This window comes from Anolis carolinensis, chromosome 2 (assembly GCF_035594765.1).
Source record: "Anolis carolinensis isolate JA03-04 chromosome 2, rAnoCar3.1.pri, whole genome shotgun sequence".
Classification (NCBI taxonomy): domain Eukaryota; kingdom Metazoa; phylum Chordata; class Lepidosauria; order Squamata; family Dactyloidae; genus Anolis; species Anolis carolinensis.
The window spans coordinates 301,158,123-301,180,441 of record NC_085842.1 but is presented as its reverse complement, the minus strand read 5'-3'; the positions used below and the strand labels follow the sequence as shown (position 1 = coordinate 301,180,441).

The 22,319-nt window shown below is 38.6% G+C and overlaps 1 protein-coding gene across 1 annotated transcript in view; it reads right to left on the bottom strand.

The window, feature by feature from the left end:
- Positions 1-5,208: 5,208 nt before the first annotated feature.
- The window catches only part of oxct1 (3-oxoacid CoA-transferase 1), a 67,701-nt gene continuing 50,590 nt past the window's right edge, over positions 5,209-22,319 (bottom strand). The window contains exons 14-17 of the mRNA XM_003216229.4: positions 19,467-19,556; positions 14,552-14,632; positions 12,363-12,464; positions 5,209-6,796 (exon numbers count right to left, since the gene is read on the bottom strand). Of these exons, the coding sequence (XP_003216277.1) occupies positions 6,755-6,796; positions 12,363-12,464; positions 14,552-14,632; positions 19,467-19,556 (315 nt within the window). The 3' untranslated portion in view covers positions 5,209-6,754. The remainder of the gene's footprint in view (positions 6,797-12,362; positions 12,465-14,551; positions 14,633-19,466; positions 19,557-22,319) is intronic.

Here is a 22,319-nt window from a genome sequence, read left to right as displayed (position 1 = left end):
TTATAACAGCTTGAATTGGATTCTTGTATTCTAGAAATGTGATATGATGAGACAACCTGACAAGCTGTGCACTAGATCATACCACATTTTCTTGGCAATACACAATGATCAAAGCACACATGAAATTTTAATTTGAACTGAACATGATACTTTAAAGAATATGGCTCAAGTGGTGTGTGTACGAAAGAACAGATAAAAGGACAACAAATAGCCAGAGTCCTTCAAATGTGTATTTTGGGATGTGTGAAAGGGAAGGCAAAATGTGTGGCAAAAGTCTGCCATGTAAAAACATGTTGTGAAGAAACTAGAACAAATAGTGATGTCTTTTTTCTACATTGGCTGTGCTTTGGAGGCCTTGTAGTCATGGTTAAGCATGCCAAATGTTGGTCATGTTGATCTTCAGATCAAGAACACTGATCTGGGTTAGACCAAACAATGAACATTCAATCACGATGACACAAGCATCCTGCCAACTACTGTTTTATGACTTACCACTGTTGGTACTATAACAGTCACCGTTTAGATCTTCTTAATTTCCATATTTCTGATCCAATTGTTAGCAAATCCATTCCCTTCCAATCAAATCATAGATACATTAATACATACCTGCTTTTAAAAGGGTATCTCAAGGTTCTATTGCTGTGACATGAAATATGTGATCTCAGAAAATTAGGCATCCCATTCTGAAAGTCATCACTGTTCCACTCATGCCATTCACTGTTCAGATTGCATCAGGCACTGGAAAACTGAAAATCTCAGCATTCCATAGGATGGAACCATAGCAGTTAAAGTGGAATCGTTGCATTATAATTGTGTAGTGTAAGAAGGCTTTTGAACTATTCTGATTGGTTCAAGCTCTCTAGAAAGTTAATAGTTGCAGGTATCAGGGATTGAAGTGGAAACATTCTGCATGTAAAAAAGCATTATTGTGAGAAAGGCAGAATGAATGAATCAATACCAGTGAACTTCTATAGCGCTTTTCCCACAAATGTTTCTCACTAGCCTGGTGATATTATTTTTTTATCTTACTGATGTTTTATTAATCACCCAAAAGCTGCAATCCTGTTTGAAACTGACAAGAGTGTCAAGTATTGATGCCTTGGTCATGGAGGAATGGAAGGAGGATGGAGATAGCCAACGAGTCAGTGGCACAACAGAGCTTTCCTCATAGACAGCTGAGGCTATACAGTGACTGCTGTAATTGAAGAAACAGAGCTGTGTCAAGCTACCATTTGGCAACCAAAAACGGAATGTTGGTGGACAAGAAAAGATATTTAAAGATGTGCTTAAAGCCAATCTTAAAAACTGTGGCATAGACACTGAGAACTGGGATGCCCTTGCCCTTGAGTGCTCTAGCTTGAGGTCAGCTGTGACCAGCAGTGCTGTGGATTTTAAAGAGGCTCGACTGGAGGGCAAAAGGGGAAAATGTGCCAAGAGGAAGGCGTGTCAAGCTGGGATCGGGACTGCATTCCATCTGGAAACTGATGTCTTCACTGTGGAAAAACATGCGGGGCAAGAATAGTCACCTACGTATCCAGCGTCAAGACACTGCACTTGGAAGGCCATCATACTCAAACAACCAGGGATCACTTAAGTAAGTTGAGGATCATGTATTTGCCTCTTTCTCAAAAAAATGATTTCCCATTTAGTGTTTGTATGGGACAAGCATTCTGGCCCTTAAATGTGGGAAGATTTTTACACTATAGGGCATGAAGCAACCCTTCCCAGAATATACCAAAGGTGAGAAATGCTGGTAATGGGCTTCCCTATTTCCATTCCAGTTGAAATGCTTCATCTTCAAGAAGAAGTTTTATAACTACATAACCAATTCTGGAGCTTGGAGGCTTATCTAATAGATTTATAAGAATGACATGAGGAATGAATACTTCACGTGGCCCTTCCACCCAATATTCTTTCTTTTTCTGGTTTTGAAGACTGCTCCTCAGAAGCTTAAGCACGAAGTGTCATGTCAGCACTTCAGAAACCTTACTACAAAGCTACAGTGGGGTTTTTTTTTCAAAGTGGGTTTAAAAAGAGATTAAATTAATGCACAGCTTAAATATCTATCAAAGGAAATTGAGGCATAACAGACAGGGCTGCAATGTTTAACCAATTAATTGGCTTAAATATTTTACACTTCAATACTCTGCATATCTTTACACAGAGTCAGAATATGTCTTATTGAGTTCAGTTGCACTGACCTCGAGACAAGTAGTGTAAGATTCATCTTTAATGTGGAAATTCCCACAGATTAACTGAATGGCAAATGAATTTGTAATATTAACATTTTAATGCATGTTAGTTGCCCTACGGAAAGAGAAGGTGCAGCTGGTTCAGCCTTGTGAAGCTACACAATGTACCAGGGAGAATGAAGATTTTTTGGGAGGATTCTACTTGAAGGAACATAGGGCAAGATTTTATCGGGTGGGGTGGGGTGGGTAATAATTCTCAAAACACAAGAGGCAGACACCAGGAAGAATGTGACATACAGAAGCAGACCTATCAAGAACCATGTTGTGACTGTGCAACTATACAATGAATTCTAAACTATTCTTACTCAGCAACAATGAGGAACAACAGCCACAGTATTTCAACAAGAGAAAGAACAAGAAAATGGTAGGGTCATAAAGTGGAGAAGGTGGTTAAATGTTAGCAGAAAGATCTGCTCGGCACCTTCTTCTTTCAAAGTGTAGACTATTCTTCTTTAGTCAGACTTCACTTGCAATGCTGTGTCCAGTTCTGGGTAACACCGTTCAAGAAATACATTGTGAAGCTGGAACCTATATAAAGGCAGATAACATAAAGGTCTAGAAACCGATCACTGTGAAAAAAGGCTGAGGGAGCTGGTTATGTTTAGAAAGGACTGAGAAGTAACATGATAGCTTTAAATGCCTGAAGAAATGACATATAGAAGATGGAGTGAGTTTGCTTTCTGCTGTTCCAGAAACCAGAACGTGAATCAATAGAATCAAGAAACAAAGAGATTCCACTGAAACATTAAGATATTTACATTAAGCACTGTTTGACATTGCCTCAAAGTGTGATTGACTCTCCATCTTTGGAGGTCTTTAGATAGCCCATGTGGCCTCTTTCCACTCGATTATTCTATAGTTCTATGTAAACATGGATGGCTATATTTTTCTAGAAGGTTTTAGAGGTGTGTTCCTGCATCACAATGCGTTGGATTTGCTGGACCTTTCAGTCTCTTCCAGCACTATGAATGGTAATTTACTTTCTCCCTCTGATGTGGGGAAATAATTCACTTAAAGATAAGGAAGTGCGATTTTATCTTCAGGCATGCTGTTCATCCATATGCAAATCTATCTAGAGCCGGGATTAATAAAAAAGTTCTTAATGGACTATTGTCTTAAGAATGATATTTGTTTCATAACATTTCTATTAACTGGAAAAATGTATGTGAGAAAGCTAGATTTAATGGGGTCATGGAAGAGTCACAGCCTGAGGGTCCATGCATATATATTTTTGCTGATGCAAGTCAGACATTCTCCATAAAGATTAATATCTGCAAGCTGGTAGTGGTTTCCACACACACCCAATTTGCACTTGATAAAATCAGGCAGCAATGTGGTTTTACTATCAAAGGAGACAAGTGGTGAGCCCAACAGAGCTCCTTTAAAGTTTGGACTTTAACCAGGAGAAGATTCATTATTCAAACCTGTTTTATGCTGCTCTGGTGGAGCAGTGGTTTTAAACTGCAAAAAAAAAAAAATCCACCGAAACATTAGGGAAAACATCTTGATGATAGAGCTTTTTGGTCATGGGATATGCTGCCTGCGAATGTGATGGAGTCTCCCGCTCTAGAGTGGGAAACACACTAAGAAAAATCTTGAGAGAAGATGGTTTGTTTACATCTGACTTGTGAATTCTGGGAGCTATAGTTTTAAAAAAGTAACTTTATCAAGTTCTGAAACTGCTCTTGAGCAAGAGGCATGAAATGTGAACCAAAGCACAACTGGATGAAATGCACTTCCATCAGTCTCACATTAAGCTTTTTTGTCTTGATTTTTACATGTTTCTAATCATCCAATCTAGCTTGAATAATCACCCAGAAGGTAATGTGAAATGGGCTTTTTATGCGACAACGGCAGTTATCAATTGATTGCTAGAACATCTGAAATTGCTGCCAGCAAATTAGGTAATGGGCTGACTCTCAAGTGACTCCACCAACATAAAATTGTCCTCATTCAATTCGTGGAACTACAGAGTTTTCTGCCCACTACTATTGTCTAAATCCATTAATGCCTACAGCAATAAAGTGATACTTACACCCTTTATTGTTTTCTCTCTGGCAAGCCACAAAACATCTATTTGATATTGTTCCTTCATGCATTAAGGAACAACCATATTTTCTCTCTTTTTTACGATATACTGGTTTGTAGCTGGAATGCTTTTGCAGTGCTCGTAACTTTGCATGAAAAACTTCGCAGTACTAGAGAGTCATTGAATCTGTATTGCTATTTTTTGGTCTTTCTTTGAATTTAAATGACCCAGAGAAGGCAAAAAATTGGTGAATTGGCCCCTACAGACATGGAGGATCATTTTGAAGGGTTGCAGCAAGGGGTTAGCCCTTCCAAGATTTCCAGGGAAGCAAGATGGTACTCTAATATTCAATGGTTGCCCAATGGTTGCCCATATAAAGTTACTGGGTGTGTGTGTGTGTGCTTAAATGAGTGTCTTACTGACATAAGCAATGTAACTTTGAAACACTAAAGGCTGCAATCCCCAATACAGCTATGTAGAAATAAGTCCCTTTGGAATCAACGCACAGTTGCCTTGAAATTTATCAAAAGTCATCGCTTCTCACCTCAAAGGTAAAGAGCACCTGGTACTATATTTTGAATGATAATCACTGTCTTCTCAGCCATTGTACAATCCCAAGCATGTAATGATTCTAAGAAACAGATAATCTATTGAAGGGAAATTCTCACCGGACGGCCATATTTTCATGGATTTATAGCTTCCCAGCCTTTTGGCTAAGATTAAGTGTGCAGTTTCATAAACCAACACCATTCTGTTCTCTGATACCAGCAGCCTAAACATCCCCAAATATTGTCTACTCTGCTGTAGCATTCTTTGCCATTCAGGATAGCTTGCTCACTAGCTGTTTGGAGACATCCAAGCTTTGGATTTGGAAAAGGAAAGGTACAGACATGTGAAAATGCCTAACCAAGAAAGACAACAAGAGACTTCATATGCCACTGTTTTAATTCCAATTTCAGATGGTATAAGAACTATACAACATGTAAATGGCACAGAGATTGTCATATGGGGATCCTACCTTACTTTTACTGTTGTCACTAGACAGTTGTGCGAATTAATTCATTGTTAACCATGGGAAGACAGAATCCACATGCTTGATGCATCTCTGCATTTGTATTTGCAATTATTAAAAGTTCGTTGTTTTTTTTAAAAAAAGCAGTCATCCATTTTTATCATGACAACAACTTTCATCACAACAGAACCACCACAATGTGAAAGGTGATCAGACTCACCATCTCTTTCCTATGGAAATAAGTGCTAGGCAGATCCAGGATTTAAATAAGCAAACTTAAATGGTAAGGTAATGCACAAAGAATGTCTGGATTCTATGGACTAAGGTATGCATCATAAACAAATAGGCACCTATTTACTTCACATGTTTTACTCAAGTAAGAACAATTTATTTATATGCTGAATCTTAGTAAGTGCTCAGATTTTATGGAGTCATATAGGAGGCATGAGGAGGCAGAGGCCCCATCCTCTTTCCAGTGAAAATCTCAAAAGCAAACTTTTTGACTTCAAAAAATTTACCAGGCCTATTTGTAGAGACTTTCCACTTTCTTTGCAGCTTAGAGTAGCGGTTCCCAACCTTTGGTCCTCCAGGTGTTTTGGACTTCAGCTCCCACAATACCTAACAGCTGGTAAGCTGGCTGGGATTTCTGGGAGTTGAAGTCCAAAGCAATTGACAGGCCAAAAGTTGGGAACCATTGGCTTAGAGGACAGAAACATGAAAATCTGAAAATGGTAACTTTTGATCAGATCTGGCCTATAATGCAAACTTTCTTTCTAATTGATTAAAATACCCATATGGTCAAAAGTTCCTTTTACCCATATACTTTCAATCAGCCAGTTGGGTCTGTACCTTTTTATTTTTTCTGTGTGCGCACGCGGTTGCAACCATGTATAGGCACTTTCAAGTTAACATGGTGTATCAATGTGGCCTCCGCACAATGTTACAGTATTCAGATTAGACCTGGAAGCCAACATTTGCATTTAGAGAGATAAAATTTGACTGAGGATCCTGGATTTTTCTGAAGTTGATAACCACAGTTTCCCAGTTCAAAAATAAATAAATGGGAAACTGGGTTACTTAAAAACTTCAGCACGGCTCATGCAACAAGGTTGCATGTATCAGGAAAAGGCATCTGCATATCTCAGTTTAAGGTATGGAGTGCACATGTATATCTCAGTTTAATAAAACAGAGATATGATCACCCAAACTGCAGTACTGCCTCTTGCCATTCTTTATTAATAGCCAAATTTGCCCTGTGATCATTATAAATATCTAGGTACCAAATAGGGTTTAATTTTGGGAAGCTGTTGTGCGCAAATAAACATTTACTGAGTTAATAGTCAGGCTGATGCTAACTAACCAAAGAACTACTTACAAAGATCTCTTTTAAAATGTATCATTGCTAAACAGATATTTGATTCCCCTTTAATGGAAGCATAGAAGATAGGCCCAATCTTCTTCTCAGGTTGAAATCTGCTTCATTGGTGCCAGGTTTGGTGAAACCTAGTGGGAAAAAAAAAGCAGAAAAGTAAAAAGAACTGGTCAATTGTGTATAAATAATATCCAGCAGACTTGCAGTCATATGAATAAGTAGGGATACAATAAAGTACTAGATAGCTCTGGATGAAGACTCAAGGAGGAAGAAAATGCTTCCATAGAATTATATATTCATTTCTTCATTGTTATCCTGCATCCCTTTCAGGGTGTGCATGGTTGGCTTCTGCAATTTATTCTGACAAAAACCCTGTGAAGTTTTTTTTTTTTTTTTTGGTGTCGGGAGTGACTTGAAAAATTGCAAGTTGCTTTTGATGTGAGAGAATTGGCCGTCTGCAAGGACACTGCCCAGGGGATGCCCGGATGTTTTACCATCCTGTGGGAGGCTTCTCTCATGTTCCCGCGTGAGAAGCTGCAGCTGACAGACAGGGGCTCACCCCTCTTCCTGGATTCACATTGCTGACAGTTTGGTCAGCAGTCCTGCCGGCACAAGGGTTTAACCCACTGTGTCACCAGGGGCTCCAGGTTGAGAGAACGTGTGACTAGAATCAATTAGCTTAATGGGTTTGTGGCTCACTGAGGGAAATGAATCATGATTGAAACACTAATTACAAAACGATCATGGCTGTTAAAGAGAGATATTTTGAATTCTGAGTAAATGAATATAAGACGACTGTATCAGGCAGTCTTCAAAACACCACCTGAGATTGGCTGACTTACCCACAGCTTTGCTGGTTTTGACAACATATTTATTTATTAGCACATTTTATATTTATTTATTTATTTATTTATTTATTTACAGTATTTATATTCCGCCCTTCTCACCCCGAAGGGGACTCAGGGCGGATCACATTACACATATAAGGCAAACATTCAATGCCTTAACATAGAACAAAGACAAGACAAACACAGGGCTCCGAGCTGGCCTCGAACTCATGACCTCTTGGTCAGAGTGATTTGTTGCAGCTGGTTGCTCAACAGCCTGCACCACAGCCCGGCCCCTGTCTTTTGTCCACTAAACTTACAATAGTTTAGTGCTGAGCTTTTCAAATTGTGTCGCAACATTAGTGTGTCAGCTGCAGTATATAGCTGCAGTATATAGGTGTGTCATGCAAACGTAACAAGAAACCTCTTTTTATAGATATAGATATATAGACAGATACAGATGGCTTCTTTCACATTATCTATGTGAAAGCAGCAATAAATCATGTATCTTTAAGAATATAAATGAAATAATTTCATGAGATACATTGTGTCCCCATACATTTCTGTATTACAATTTATGTATGTGTCCATATCTCTCATAAAAGGTTGGTTTAACCTCCATTTTGCTAGTAAAACTTAATTACTGTGCTGCGAAACAATGCAGGTCCAAAAAGTGTGTCACCAACATGAAATGTTTGGAAAGCTCTGGTTTAGGTGGTTTATCTTCCTCAACTGATTCTCAGCAAACCTGTCAGGTTAGCCAAGGTGAGAAAGAGTAAGGAGCCCAACAGCATCCACAGAGTTTCACCCCTCAGTGAAAAATGGATCTACAAATCTCACACCAACATCCTTAATCACTAACTAAAATAAACCAATAAACAACCACTAACAAAACAAACAAATAACAGGAATCAAAACAAAACAAACAAACAAATACAAAAAGATCTATCAGTGCGGGATGCAGCACTTCCCCCTTCATTTGTTATGTTCCAAATACTTTTTAGAACTATACTTAGTTCAATGCTGGTTTGACTATATAGTTTAATTAACTAGACTTTTTAACAAAACCTCTTCCTTTAATATTATGACTGAGGCTCAGATGCATTGTGTTTTAGCCTACTTTGTTATCTGTCTTGGGTCCCACACGGGATAAAAATGAAATGTAAACAAAATGAAATTAAAATATACCACACTCATTTTCAGTCTGGGAATTGGGGAGATGGTGAGAGGAGATGGTCATGTCATTGTACGGGAGGACAGTCTGAGTTAGGGCTACCATACAGCCTCCTTTTCCTGAATATGTCCTCTTTTTTCAGAAGTAAAACTTGGATGGATTTTTAAAATGTTTGGGGATTTTAAAAAAAATGTTTGCAGCTTCTTTATGCCCTTTTCACCAATGCCACATCCTCGTTATCAGTTCATCAGCTCCATTAAGAACTCTGGTAGGAGAAGGAATAGAGGCCAGCCCAGCAGAGCGCTCAGAGGGAGGAAGGGAGTGAAAGAGAGAGCAAGAAAGAGAAAGAAAGAGGGATGGATGGATTGGGAGTGGGGAGATCAATCCCAAAGGAGTAAGTGAACTAGCCAAGTAAGGTGTCTGAGGGCCTCTGGCCACGTGGGGGCAATGGCACAATGCAGCTTGGTCAAGTAAGTGAGGGAGCTGTTGGAAGAAGCAGTCGTGGAAAGGGAAGGTGAAACTGTAGATACAGAGGTCAGGAATACCGTATCAGCAATCAACATATTATACAAAGTGGTGATATTTAAAAGTCCTCAGCGTGATTTGAAGTAATCAGCAAATGTATCCTCTTCTTTGCTTTTCAAAGTATGGTAATCCTAGTCTGATCAGATATTGAGGCACCATGTCTTCTTCAAGATAGCAGTACTCTGTGAACTTTTGTGACAGCCCCTAGGGCTTAGAAGTCTCATTCTTGAATGCCATGTCAGTGTGTTGAAAAGTATCTATGATCCCTAGATTTTTATCTGGGATGAATGTGTCAACATGGTATGTATCAAAAAGACGGGATGGCACTTTTTAATGTTGCACTTTTTAACTATCTCAAGGACTGTCACAACTGCACTCTGTAAGGGCTGTCAACAGAGAGAAGGGTGCAGGCTTGTTCTCTGCTACCCAAAGGGCAGAACCAGATTTAATTGTTTTGAAGTTAGTGGAGGGTAGATTTCATATGAACATTAGAAATACGTCCTTCTCTGGACAGATTCTAAAAGAAGTTGGACAGTTATTTTCTAGGGACACTTTAGCTCAGGCATGGGTGCAAACCTTGGCCCTCCAGGTGTTTTGGACTTCAACTCCCACAATTCCTAACAGCCTACCGACTGAAAGCATGAAAGCAGCTATGATATATTCATGGCTTAATAATGTTTGAGTATTTAAGCTGCCACAGGAATCTTTGTGGTATCACTTAAGAATTGTGTCACTCTATCCTCTTGAAAGCAGTTTACTTCATTGCTGCATTGGAAGTTCATCTTTATAGTTCAGTCCTATATTCATCTTATCAGAAACAAATCGCACTGAATTCAGTGTAGCTTGCTCCTAGGCGTATGGGCACAGGATTGCAGGCTTAGTATATTTTTGTGTCCTTCCACAAATAATGAAGTTTCTCAGGAAGACACTAAACCTTGGCATATAACAACTTGAACAATTATTATTTTTAGTATCTAATAAATTTACTCAACACTGGCTTTCCATTCTCTTCTACTCCCCATCATACTGTTATAATTCTGATTATAAATTTGGCCTCCATAAATCGAAACAGATTGCTCAGGCAGGATGATCTACAAGCTGAACAATAAATCTGATTTAGGGTGACTGAAAAGCCAAAGTCCAGGAAAATTCAGAACATATTTCTTATTGCTAGTATAATGCCAGCTTAGCATTAAAGACCGGTAGCTCTAAATCATTTCTCTAGTTATAAAGTTGTTGTGCGCTATGAAAAATGCCCCTTGCTTAAACCTATAAAAATAATAAAATACAGCCACATCTTTCATCAAAATATACATTTTTTTCTGAATTGCTGTATTTTAAAGAGAGAAAGAACAGGGATAAATCACTGAAATTGAAGTCACAGCAACACAGACTTTGAGAGAATGTGGTTAATTTTCTAAAAGTAGGCCTGCCACCCACTAACTTTTAAATTACCAATCCTGCTTTACTACAAAGATCTTCAGAAACACAACTTAATTTTCCCACCAGTCTGTGTGCAGGGTGGGGAGGATGAGTGTCCAGGCTCTTTGAAGGGACATAGTTTCTCATATGAGCTGCCACAAGCTGCTTTCACTATTTCCATCTTTGCAATGCTAATCAGAAATACTATGAGGCTTTTGTTTGGTAGGGTTTTTTTGTCCTCAAATAAAGAGAGAAGTATCCCACCGTGTTCGACGGCATGTTTGATGGGAACATGAGTGAGAACTTTTTCCATGGCTGCTCCCAGGACTTGAACGTCTCTTCCTAGAGATGCTAAGATCGCTCCTTATTTGTTGTCTTTTCAGTGGCAGGTGAAGACATTTCTATTCCAGCAAGCCTTCTGGGCTTGTACTGTTTTTTGTTGCTAGTGTAATAACAGATCTCTGCTTTTGTATATTTCAATGATGTGCATTTTATTGTAATCTTTTGTCAGCTGCCTTGAGTCCCAGTGTGGGGAGAAGGCAAGGTGCAAATAAAGGGGTGGATGAGGTGTCAGAGGAATCTGACACCATAGTCTATTTTTGTTCATTTCCACTGTAGATGTACAGGAGTCTATTCAAACATAGGGCTTGCTGATAATGATCCTAAGACGCTGGCAATTGAATTAGCAAAGAAAAGCCAATTCAGTGGAAGGCAATTATAATGCTAAAAAGTTTCTGGGCTTGGTTCCATGCCAAAACCATCATTTTAAAATTATGCTTCATATATTTTAGTCTAGAAGTTAGTGTGTGGGCACTGTTATTTCTCAGGAAGCCCAGGAATGCTTTCTGGCTAAGGAGCAGCGACAAAATGCTTTTAAACATGCAAAGAACCAAATGCAGAATAAAGCAAGGTCTGGGAGAAATGCCATCAGAACTAATTATTTCTTAAACATGTATATCCACTCAGCTAACCTACTGCACCTCTGAATCATCTCCTGTTTGTAATGATCTGCTGACCAAATCCATATTCCCAAATGACAGTCCATGCTGCTTTTAATTCTTCACTCACAATGCATATTTCAAGCACTCTCCTTCACATTCCCCTCTAAAACACACACACAGTCTGCTACAAAATCCATTCTGTGTTAATATGCTTATTATGCCCAACACAAAACCATGAATGTGCCACCTATCATAATCTCCAAATGCCTTATCTAGAGAAACTGTTACCTTAGTGCAGTGGTTCTCAATCTGTGGGTCCCCAGGTGTTTTGGCCTACAACTCCCAGAAATCCCAGCCAGTTGACCAGCTGTTAGGATTTCTGGGAGTTAAAGGCCAAAACATCTGGGAACCCACAGGTTGAGAAACACTGCCTTAGTGTCTAGGGAAAGGGCATAACTTATTCTTAATCAATGCTGCCCATGTTGAATTAAGATGTCATGTTAGAGAAGGCATTATAGACCTTGACATTGGGCTTGTCAGGTTTTAGGTTCCACACTGAGTCATGGCATCTGCTCATCACATAAATGAAGACAAGGAAAGTATGAGTGTGCGAGATAGAAATGGTGGGGAGGCGGAAGGAAAGAAGAAATTGTTTTGTCCCTCTCATCGTTTTCTGCTGCAAATTTCCTTCAAATATGATTTTGCAGTAGACATTATGGACAAAGCAAGTGCAGAAACCTGGGCTGAGGCACGGCTCATTTGTTGACCATGCTAGAAAAAGACTACAGTTAAACAGGGAGTGACTCACAGTGAATTCAGCACCAGTGGTTTTCTTGATGTCATCCACTGACAGTCCTTCCCAGATTTCAATCAGAGTGAGTCCCTTCTTCTTATCAACGTCAAAGACAGCCTGCAGGATAAGAATTAATTATAAGTAGTTTTAATCTAAAAAAAGAAAACAAGGCAATACTTGATGAGTCTACCCAATATCTCAAGATGAGAAGGACCAATCCCTTATCTTCTCAAGTTCCAGATGCAGGATGTCTCTCTTGCTCTCTTCTGTCTGCTTAATTATAGCCTTATTTCAATTAATATTGGCAGCATCAGCTATAACAGGTGGGTAACATTCGACTCCACAAACATTTCAAAACAACATGACAGAACAGTTTCCAGAGCTTGGAATAATAATAATAATAATAATAATAATAATAATAATAATAATAATAATTATTATTATTATTATTATTATTATTGTTGTTGTTCTTAGAATACTGTAACCAACATACAAATGGCTGAGTTGATTGGAGATGTGTGGTGCTGTAATCAAGGGATGTAGTGGTTTCAATGTTGGACTATGACTTTGGAGACCAGGATGCAATTCCCTGCTCGCTCATGGAAACCCACTGGGTGGCCTTGGGCACAATACATGCTCTCAGCCTCAGAAAACAGTGATAGGTTTGCATTTGAATTGCCATAAGTCAGAAATGCACACAATAACAAGGTGCAAAAAGGGAACTTTTCCAAATGACTGCATTCACTGTGTGCCCATTTGCTACCATCTAAGAAAGAAATTACGGAGCAGGAAAGCTGAGGATGTGACCATGGTCTCTATTCCATCACATAGCATTCTAAGTTCATCTAGAACAGTGGTTCCCAGCCTGGGGCCCCCATATGTTTTTGGCCTTCAACTCCCAGAAATCCTAACAGCTGGTAAGCTAGTTGGAATTTCTGGGAGTTGTAGGCCAAGAATATCTGGGGACCCCAGAATGAGAACCACTGATCTAGGACATCTGTGCCAAATGCAAAGTCTGCAGGCTGAAATTGGCCCACTATATCATTTTATGTGGCCATCCAGATGCTGGACTACAACTCCTATATTCCTCATCATTTGACATAATGACTAGAGCTGATGGGAACTGTGATACAGTAAGATCTGGAAAGCTGCCGTTTCTTCTGTTTAGTCAGGATAGTGTTTGACTTTAGATACAAGGCTTGTGGAAATGATGTCTGGCATTAAAATGCCCTTTAACCTTTCCCCAACCTCAGAGCTACAAGTAATTCCCATTATCCTTAGCCTCCATGGTAGATAATCAAAGGTGATGGGAGTTGTTGTTCAATAACATCTAGGAATCCAAATTGGATAAAAACTAAAGAACACTGACAACTGTGCAAAAAATATATAGCTATTCCTTTCTATCCACGGATTCTCCATCAATTGATTCAACGCCACTTTCAAGAAAATCATACGGCTGATGTGGCCCTCAATGAAAATGAGTTCGACACCCTGATCTAGGTGGTCAGGGTGGGATTTGTTCTACTCTGCGCCATCCATGGAAGAAGTACTGCTACTACAGGCTGACATGGGTATATCCCTGATATTATCCGTTACGTCTGTCCTTGTCCTCTGGGAATCCATCAGAGGAAACCAAGGAGTGAGCTGATTCCAGAGAGAACACATGCATCTATCTCAGAATATTGCCACATATCACTAGCCATCCAGGAATAGTTATGCTGATACAAGGCAGTGTCCTTGGGGGGTGGGAGCAGTATCAGTATTGACGTAATGTATATAGGAATCCCACAGATTACACTGGTTGAAGAGTTTCTGATACTAATATTCTGTGCATTTCTAACTCAGACTAACGTATCTGTACTCGTAGGATATATTTTGACTGCAATGCGCAAGACTGCTACCTCTGAAGCAGTCAGACTGGAAACAAATTCTGGCATTTAGAGTACATGCTGCAATGCCTGCAGAGTCAGAAAACCAGAAGTACATTTGTATATATGCTTGAGGGATGCAATTGTTCTAAATTCAAGAGAACATAACATTTCTGCTTCTTCTTCCTCAGCTAAGCTGAATCAAATTGGCTATTAGACCCCCGACCCATTAACACACACATTAACATCCCACAATGTACTCTAGGGAATTTGCTACCAAATTTAATTTATAAGTCTATTCTGAATATAAGACAATTGGATTTTTTTTAAATGTACCTTTTCTGTTATGATGCGATTCACACACTGCTTCCCAGTCAGTGGCAAAGTGCAGCTTTCCAGAATTTTGTGGGCATTGCCCTGTAATGAGAGGGAGAGAAAACGGGAAAATGAGCAATTGCTTTTCAAAATGAAACCGCTTCCTGAAAATTCATAAGTTCTCAGAGTACGTTACTTTTCAGAACAACAGACATTTACACTACTTCCAACTGTAGTGCTTCTGCTAGGGTTGAGCTTTTGATGTAAGATTCTGAATCCACTGCTTAAATTTTGTAGACTCATTTGTGTCAGAGAAAGTACAGCTATTGCAACTGGAAGTTAGCCTAAAATATTATCAGTTGATAATAACTGAACATGATATGATACTGAAGCAAGGAAAGCAAAAGCGATTTTTAGACTGCACAAATTAGTTTCCAAATCAAGGAAAGTAACAGTCTCACTATATTATTTACTAGTCAGGCCTCATTAGAGGCACTGTATTAATATATAGAAGGGGGGAGACTGACAGAGACAATATAGACAACTTGAAAAGGGTTCAGAGAAGAACAACAAGGGTGATACCACTGTTGGAGAGAACAAAGCATATGAGGAAAAATAGAACAAAGCATATGAGGAAAAATGGAAGGAGCTGGGCATGTTCAGCTTGGTGAAGGGAGGACTGAGGGGATGACATAACTGATCTCTTTAATCACCCCAAAAGCTAACACAGAGAGGAGAGCACAGTCACCCCAGAGAATTGGGTCGAATGGTTTTAAGTTGCAAGAGGGTAGATTGCAATGTAACATAAAAGGACGTTCTTGACAGTAAGCCCAGTTTGACAATGAAACCAATTGCCCAAAGTGGTGGTGGTGTCCCCTTCTATGGACTTCTTCAGAAACAGGTTAGCCAGCTACCTAGTGGGGATATTCTAGCTAGAGGACTTGCACTAAGCAGGTCCTCTGGCTTTATGGTCCTGATCTATGGTTATATGATTCTTACACTTCAGCCTTCCTATGGAAGTAAACTCAACGTACATTTCTTTGCACTTCACTAGGGAAAAATGTCTATACAAAAATACATTTTTTTCTACAGAGAGTAAACATTTTGATGCAGAAAACGTGTATTTTTTGCAATATTCAGATTTCTGAGTGATTTGTTTTAAATTTAGAAGATGAAATACATAGATTGATGCTTTTTAGCAAGTTGAGGGTAGCTGGTGAGGCAGGCTTTATCAGTTCCCCTTCTTTCCCTCCATTTCAAAATTCACGTATGTGTACTCAATATGGGATTCTGGAGGCTGAAGTTGTTTACCTTGCCTATTTTATGCAGACATATATGTCTATAATAGAGGTCAGGCAGAGTAAAATCCTCCTCTTCCCCTGATGAAACTTTATTGTATTGTTTTACTGAAGACTGCTGCTACTCGAACACCAAAAGTCTGTGTTTTTCCTCTTTTATCATCCTCCAGATGCTGATGTTATTTATTTATTTATTTATTTATTTACAGCATTTATATTCCGCCTTTCTCACCCTGAAGGGGACTCAGGGCGGATCACATTACACATACAGGCAAACATTCAATGCCTTTTAACAAAGAACAAAGACAAGACAAACATAGGCTCCGAGCGGGCCTCGAACTCATGACCTCCTGGTCAGAGTGATGCATTGCAGTTAATTGCAGCTGGCTTGCTCTCCCCCCTGCACCACAGCCCGGGCCTCCAGCTTTAAAAAGTACTCGATTGAAGCACAGTCCTGATTAGCCTCAATATCAAGGTATGCCTTTATCTTGTTATAACCATATCCTCTTGTAATAAGTAACTCTTCAATGACAGAAGAATTTAATTGTATTTCCCCCTTTTATCTCATTTTTGTTATATGCTAATTGGCAAAGGCAAACAAAGAAACCAATACTGTTGCTTATAATGTTTCTCTCAAATGCTAGACTACTCTCGGTCTCCAAAGGGGCTTCCCTTGCTGCCAAAAGGTGAAAGAAAAAGCAAACACATTTTGTGAATAAACAAATAATTTCCTGCAAATCTTCAAACCAGCAAACCATGAAACAAATTGTAAACATAAGCAAATTGATGTCTGAAAGTATGTTCACATTTGCATGGTTCATATGGATGTTGAAACTATATTTGTTTTAAAATCTGCAAAGATTATAATCTCTGGATCTATGTGCATGGAGCAAAAAGTCAATGCAGAACAGAAAGGCATTTTTAAAATGGCCAGAAACCTGCTTTTAGCTATCTCGACAGTCTTGCTTTAGTAACATTTTCCCCTTTACATTTTTCATTAACATTTATATATTTCAAGAGGCAACCTTGAAAGTGCTGCTTTCTAACATCAATCAATGGTGCATTTTCTAAATTTTATAGAGGTTGAACCTGCATTTCACTGGTGGAAAACCATGTACCTTCTCTTTAAAAATAAGAACCTGAGTAGCTTGTATCATCAAAGTATTCTCTCCCCCTTTCCTTTGTTGTAGGGAACCATTGCTTTTCCCCAATTTATACTAGTTCATATCAACATCTCTTTTCAAGACAGTTTCCTCCATTAGCGACTGGCTAAAGGTAAAGGTAAAGGTTTCCCCTGACGTTAAGTCCAGTCGTGACCGACTCTGGGAGTTGGTGCTCATCTCCATTTCTAAGCCAAAGAGCCGGCGATGTCCATAGACACCTCCAAGGTTATGTGGCCAGCATGACTGCCTGGAGTGCTGTTACCTTCCCGCCGGAGCAGTACCTATTGCTCTACTCACATTGGCATGTTTTCGAACTGCTAGGTTGGCAGGAGCTGGAGCTAACAGTGGCCACTCACGCCACGCCCAGGGTTTGAACCTGGGACCTTTTAGTCTCCAGCTCAGTGCTTTAACACACTTTGCCACCTGGGCTCCCAGCGACTGGCTATCATTAAGTAAAAAATCACTGAAGGACCTGTGACAATGCTGAATTCAAGGACCTTCCAAATTCTGTTCCTGGCACTTATCTATGCTATTTTTAAAACAGAGTTCCCACCAGTCCATCAGGTATACTTTTAAGGTCATATAACACATCTTCTTCACATCCTATAGAGATTGAAATACCCAGAATTGTGGAAAGAGAAGGTTTTCAGCACAGCCACCATGACATCAGCAATGCAGAACACTGCTTCTTAAAGATTATCCTAATGTCACCCCGTTATTATTACAGCCTATTTTCAGAAAGTCATGGGACTGGAAGAATGAAAAAGCCAGCCAACCGAAGCATTGCAAACTGCCTACAAAGAATAAAGAGATCAGCCAAATGAATCTTGCAATGGATATAAACCTTATGGACGGAAGGCACAGTGTTCCTTGAAATCCTATCCAGTCCCTAAAAGATGCATCCTGATTTTGCTGGGTCCAAGAGATGAAATGTTTTATTTCAATACATCAAAAGAATGTATACTACAGGCCTCTCAAAACCTCACCATTTATTTGACTCCAATGCACTTCAACTTTGAAAGTTGACATAGCTATTAATTATTGTTGAGGAACTGTCCATAGGTCACAGGAAAAGGGCTTTCAAGGCATGGCATCACAGCTAACAAACTTCCTTCCCCATGAACTATGGGGATGAGGCATATATTGCTTATAAAAAGTCCTAGTAGTTAATGAATAGTAAATGAAGCAGGAGTTAAAATGCAGCTTAGTAGCCCTGGATCTGCAACAGATGTCCCTCAAAATATGCAGTTAATATTGAAGTTTGTTTGTATTCAGGCCTACTTTGAATACGTCAATTCTGGGCTATGAAGTTAGGAGTTACCATTTTTCTAGACTGCTATCATGACATGATGCATGAATCCGTTATTTTAAGCATAGAGGAAAATATCTGACTTTTTAACAGTCAAGTTAAATAGATTGACTGCCATCAGAACAACAAAGTTTTACAGATGTATTTTAGCATCATATCTCATGGATTAAAGCCATGGACTCCTCATACCCAAAGGTTTCAGTATATATCACAGCATACGTGATTATGGCTGGAATCAGATTGAAACTGGATGCAGAAAATAACAATTTATCGACTGTTTACAGTCAGTGTTAAAAAAAATACAATTCTCATTTTCTGCATTGAATTTCACTTTGATCTGCCCACAACAATGTGCTTGAAGCTTGATTATTAAATTCCCAAAGCTGTGTATGTGGATGAGGACTAATCCACCAATGCTCAAGAAAATAAACGTGTTAATCTGAAAGGTACCACAAGACTCTTTGTAAAACAGACTGAAATGGCTTTCCTTTCTGAAGAACTATCCAACAGTGGTCTTTACTTCTGAGGATCAGAGAACATTCAATAGCAGATCATAGGCTACAGAAAAGCTGAGATGAAAACGAGATTTTGAAATGCCACAGGGACTGGTTTGCTGAACAGAGACAAGGGATATTGATCCCAGATAGGAAGCAGCATGGCAAAATATACAGACATAAACGTGAAGGCAAGCCCAAAGAAACTGACAACAGGCAAACATATATTGAGTCACCTCCACCAGAATGGAGCCAGATCTTACCCCTCTTCGCAGGGAATAAATATGAGAGGGAACAAGGATGTGGAGAGTAAGCAATAACACTATGTAATAAAATTTGAAAATGTTCTGTTCCTGGTTTGAAAGCGTTATTTCCTGTTTAATTGTGCAGGACCTTCTTTGAAAGTAGTCATTATACTCCAGAAACTTCATTTTTGTGGCTGCCGCAAACTATGTTGAATTGGTTGTGACTCTAGGAGATAGTCACTGAAAAACTATAGCAAAATGTGAAGCAGTTTAATAAACCTTTTCTGTGTTTTTATGATAGAACCTATTAAGAGATAACATTTATAACCCAGGAACAAAAATCATGTCACATAGTGTAATTCATTCCTTTGTCATATTATATCCAGTCCACAAAAAAGCTGAGAAGATAATAAATCTGTATATTTACCTTGGCTGCGTGTTCCATGGTGACAACCACTTTAGTTCTTGAACTGGACACCAGATCCATGGCGCCACCCATTCCTTTTACCATCTTACCCTGGGAACAGAAATTTGAAAAGCAAGCATGGCTTAAACAGAAATGCTGAAGCTCTCACCTTTGCTTTCTGAATTCTGTAAAACAGATCAACACCAAACCTGCACGAAGACAAAATTAAACAAGCAAACACTATATGGCTATTTGTTTTGCTGATGTTTCACCCTGTCTCTATATTTTCAAGTGCTTTACACCTTTCCCTGAATGATTCTCACAATCGATGCAATTAACTTAGAGGGAAAACAAGGTGGATAGGCCAAAAACAGGCCACATCTAAGATGTCATTCTACAACTTCAAGTGGGTGATGGTCTACATTCTTAGAAAGGATCTGTATAGCCAGTTGTTTGGGGAACAAACTAATTTACATCTGAAAGTTAGAATCTGAATCAATCTACTTTGTGATTCAAGGCTAGTGATATCAGAGCAAGGTTTAGATGTTCTCAACAAAACAGATGATAGTCCTAAACACTTAGCCATTTATTGCTGAATCTGCTCTATTTTATATGTCATTTCTAGGTTGTATTTTTATTTATTATGGTTTGAATATTCTACACATATCAGAACATAGAAGATACTAAAATAAAATAAATAAATAGAAAACATGTTCCCATATATATAGTTAATAATAAAAAATATTTATTTTATTGGAGAATGGACTCATAGCTCACATTGTCAAAATACTACACTGCTTTAGACTTCTGCTGCAATCTGTCACATGGTTTACTTGATATAAATTGAAAATCCAGAATTCCAAAATCTGAAATATTCCCAAATCCAAAATGTTCCACAAGGGGGGCTGAGATAATGACTAGAGGTATGCAATTTTTTTCTGTTAGTCATAGTAAGTCATATCAAATTTGTCAAATTTGTATTTACGATGTGATATCCGACAAGTGGACTTGGCCCATGCCAAAAACTTAAGAATCGAAACTTATCCTATATTTTTTATTTGCATTTTGTAAATTTCAGATATATGACTAATACTCTACTTTCCATTACATCTTTAAGCACTTTGTAGTTAACTTATGGTTTTTTGCCTTGTCATGCAAATTTGGCCTCGCTGTTTAAAAATGTAATGGTGATTAAACAGAGCAGGCTTTATAACGTACAAAAAATAACCCCAAAATGTAAAGTGAGAGTTTATTCACAAGCTGCCTTTGTTGAAAGAACTCTGAAAAACTTAAAAACCAACACAAAAAGTGTACAACATTGTTATTTCTGAAGTTTTATAAATCATTACAGTTTTCAATTACTAACTGTACAGAGACCCTGACCCATTTATCTTGTTCCCTCAGTGGATATATTTCACACAGAACATTTTGAGTACCATTTTTCTTAAATAACTTTAATATCAACAGCTATAGCTTGTGCTAGATCGAAAAATAAGAGGTGAAAATTCTCATACTATTCCAGGAGTTTGTTTTCCATTCCTTCAGTTGTAAAAATCTATGACTGGATAGAACCAAGGACAAATTGCACTGAAATTGTTTTTCTGTCATTTTTTCTCCTATTTACTACGGGAAGCAAAATGGGAAAATTATAAAATTACTGTCAGTGTACTCCCATCTCTGAAGAATAGATGAGATAAGGAGGAAGGGAGACGGAAATACAGAAAAGGGAAAAGAGTTCCCTTTAAGGAATGTTATTCAAGAATTCAACAAATTATTATAATGATACTTTTTCCTGAAGTAGAAAGAATAAACAGCTGGATAAAAATTATTGAAACACAATGGACAGACACACAATGTATGCCACTTTGAAGATAATCATAGTCAAAATGTCAATTACAACTGAAAGCTAGCTCTCTGCAACTTTATTCTCATATCTCCACCCTTCTTTCCAAAATCTTTTGCTTTTGAAGTTTTAAATCTGCCATTATTTGCAGACACAAACACATAATGCCACATAAACACAGGTATCAGAAGCCACAGAATTTGTAAACACGAATGTGCCATTCTTGGTTTGACATTTCTACCACCTGTGTATTTGTTTGGGAAAGGGATGTTTAAAAACAAAGATACGAGTCTAAATGTTTACTTTCCAATTTGTAAGTCTGAAGAGTACAGTTTTAACTACATCTGTTAAAAGTAGTATCTGCTGCAGTTATAGTGAAACTTCAAATGAGCCACATGATGCTCACTTCTGCCCATATGTAATGCAATGTGGGCAGATGCTGGGTAGATGCCAAAAAACTAGGAAAGAATACAGGAGGGACCACCTCTGTGTACTAATAATTCCTTCTTGTTGATCTTTTCGTAGCCTATATTACAAGATAGCCCTCACACTAAGAAGCAGTGTTCAAAGAAATAATAATGTTAGTCCCATTTACATAAAAAAGACATCAAAGAATCCAGTGGAACCTTTGAAGCTATCTGTGAAAAAGATCTTTCTAGTGTAGGCCTTTGTGGACTATTATCAACTTCATCGCATCCCCGGAGAAAGACGAGGCATGCATCCAATAAACAAACAAGTTTGTAGCCCCCTAGGATCATCTTTAGTTGGCTATACTTATAGATAGATTATTATTTGGAGGATTCTGCCAAATTTGGGAGCCTTCTGGTTATTTTAGATCTAGGAAAGGTCTTTCTAGAAATCACAAAGTATACAGAATTGAAAACAACATATGTCCCATTGTTTTAAAAAGGCAACTACAGAGCCTAAAAGGACCCAGGAGGGATAAAGGCAGGCAACAAAATCCCACACCTGCAAGAGAGCATTTGGAGGGCATCTCCAGGTAAAACATTTAGGAGGGCTAGTGGTGAACG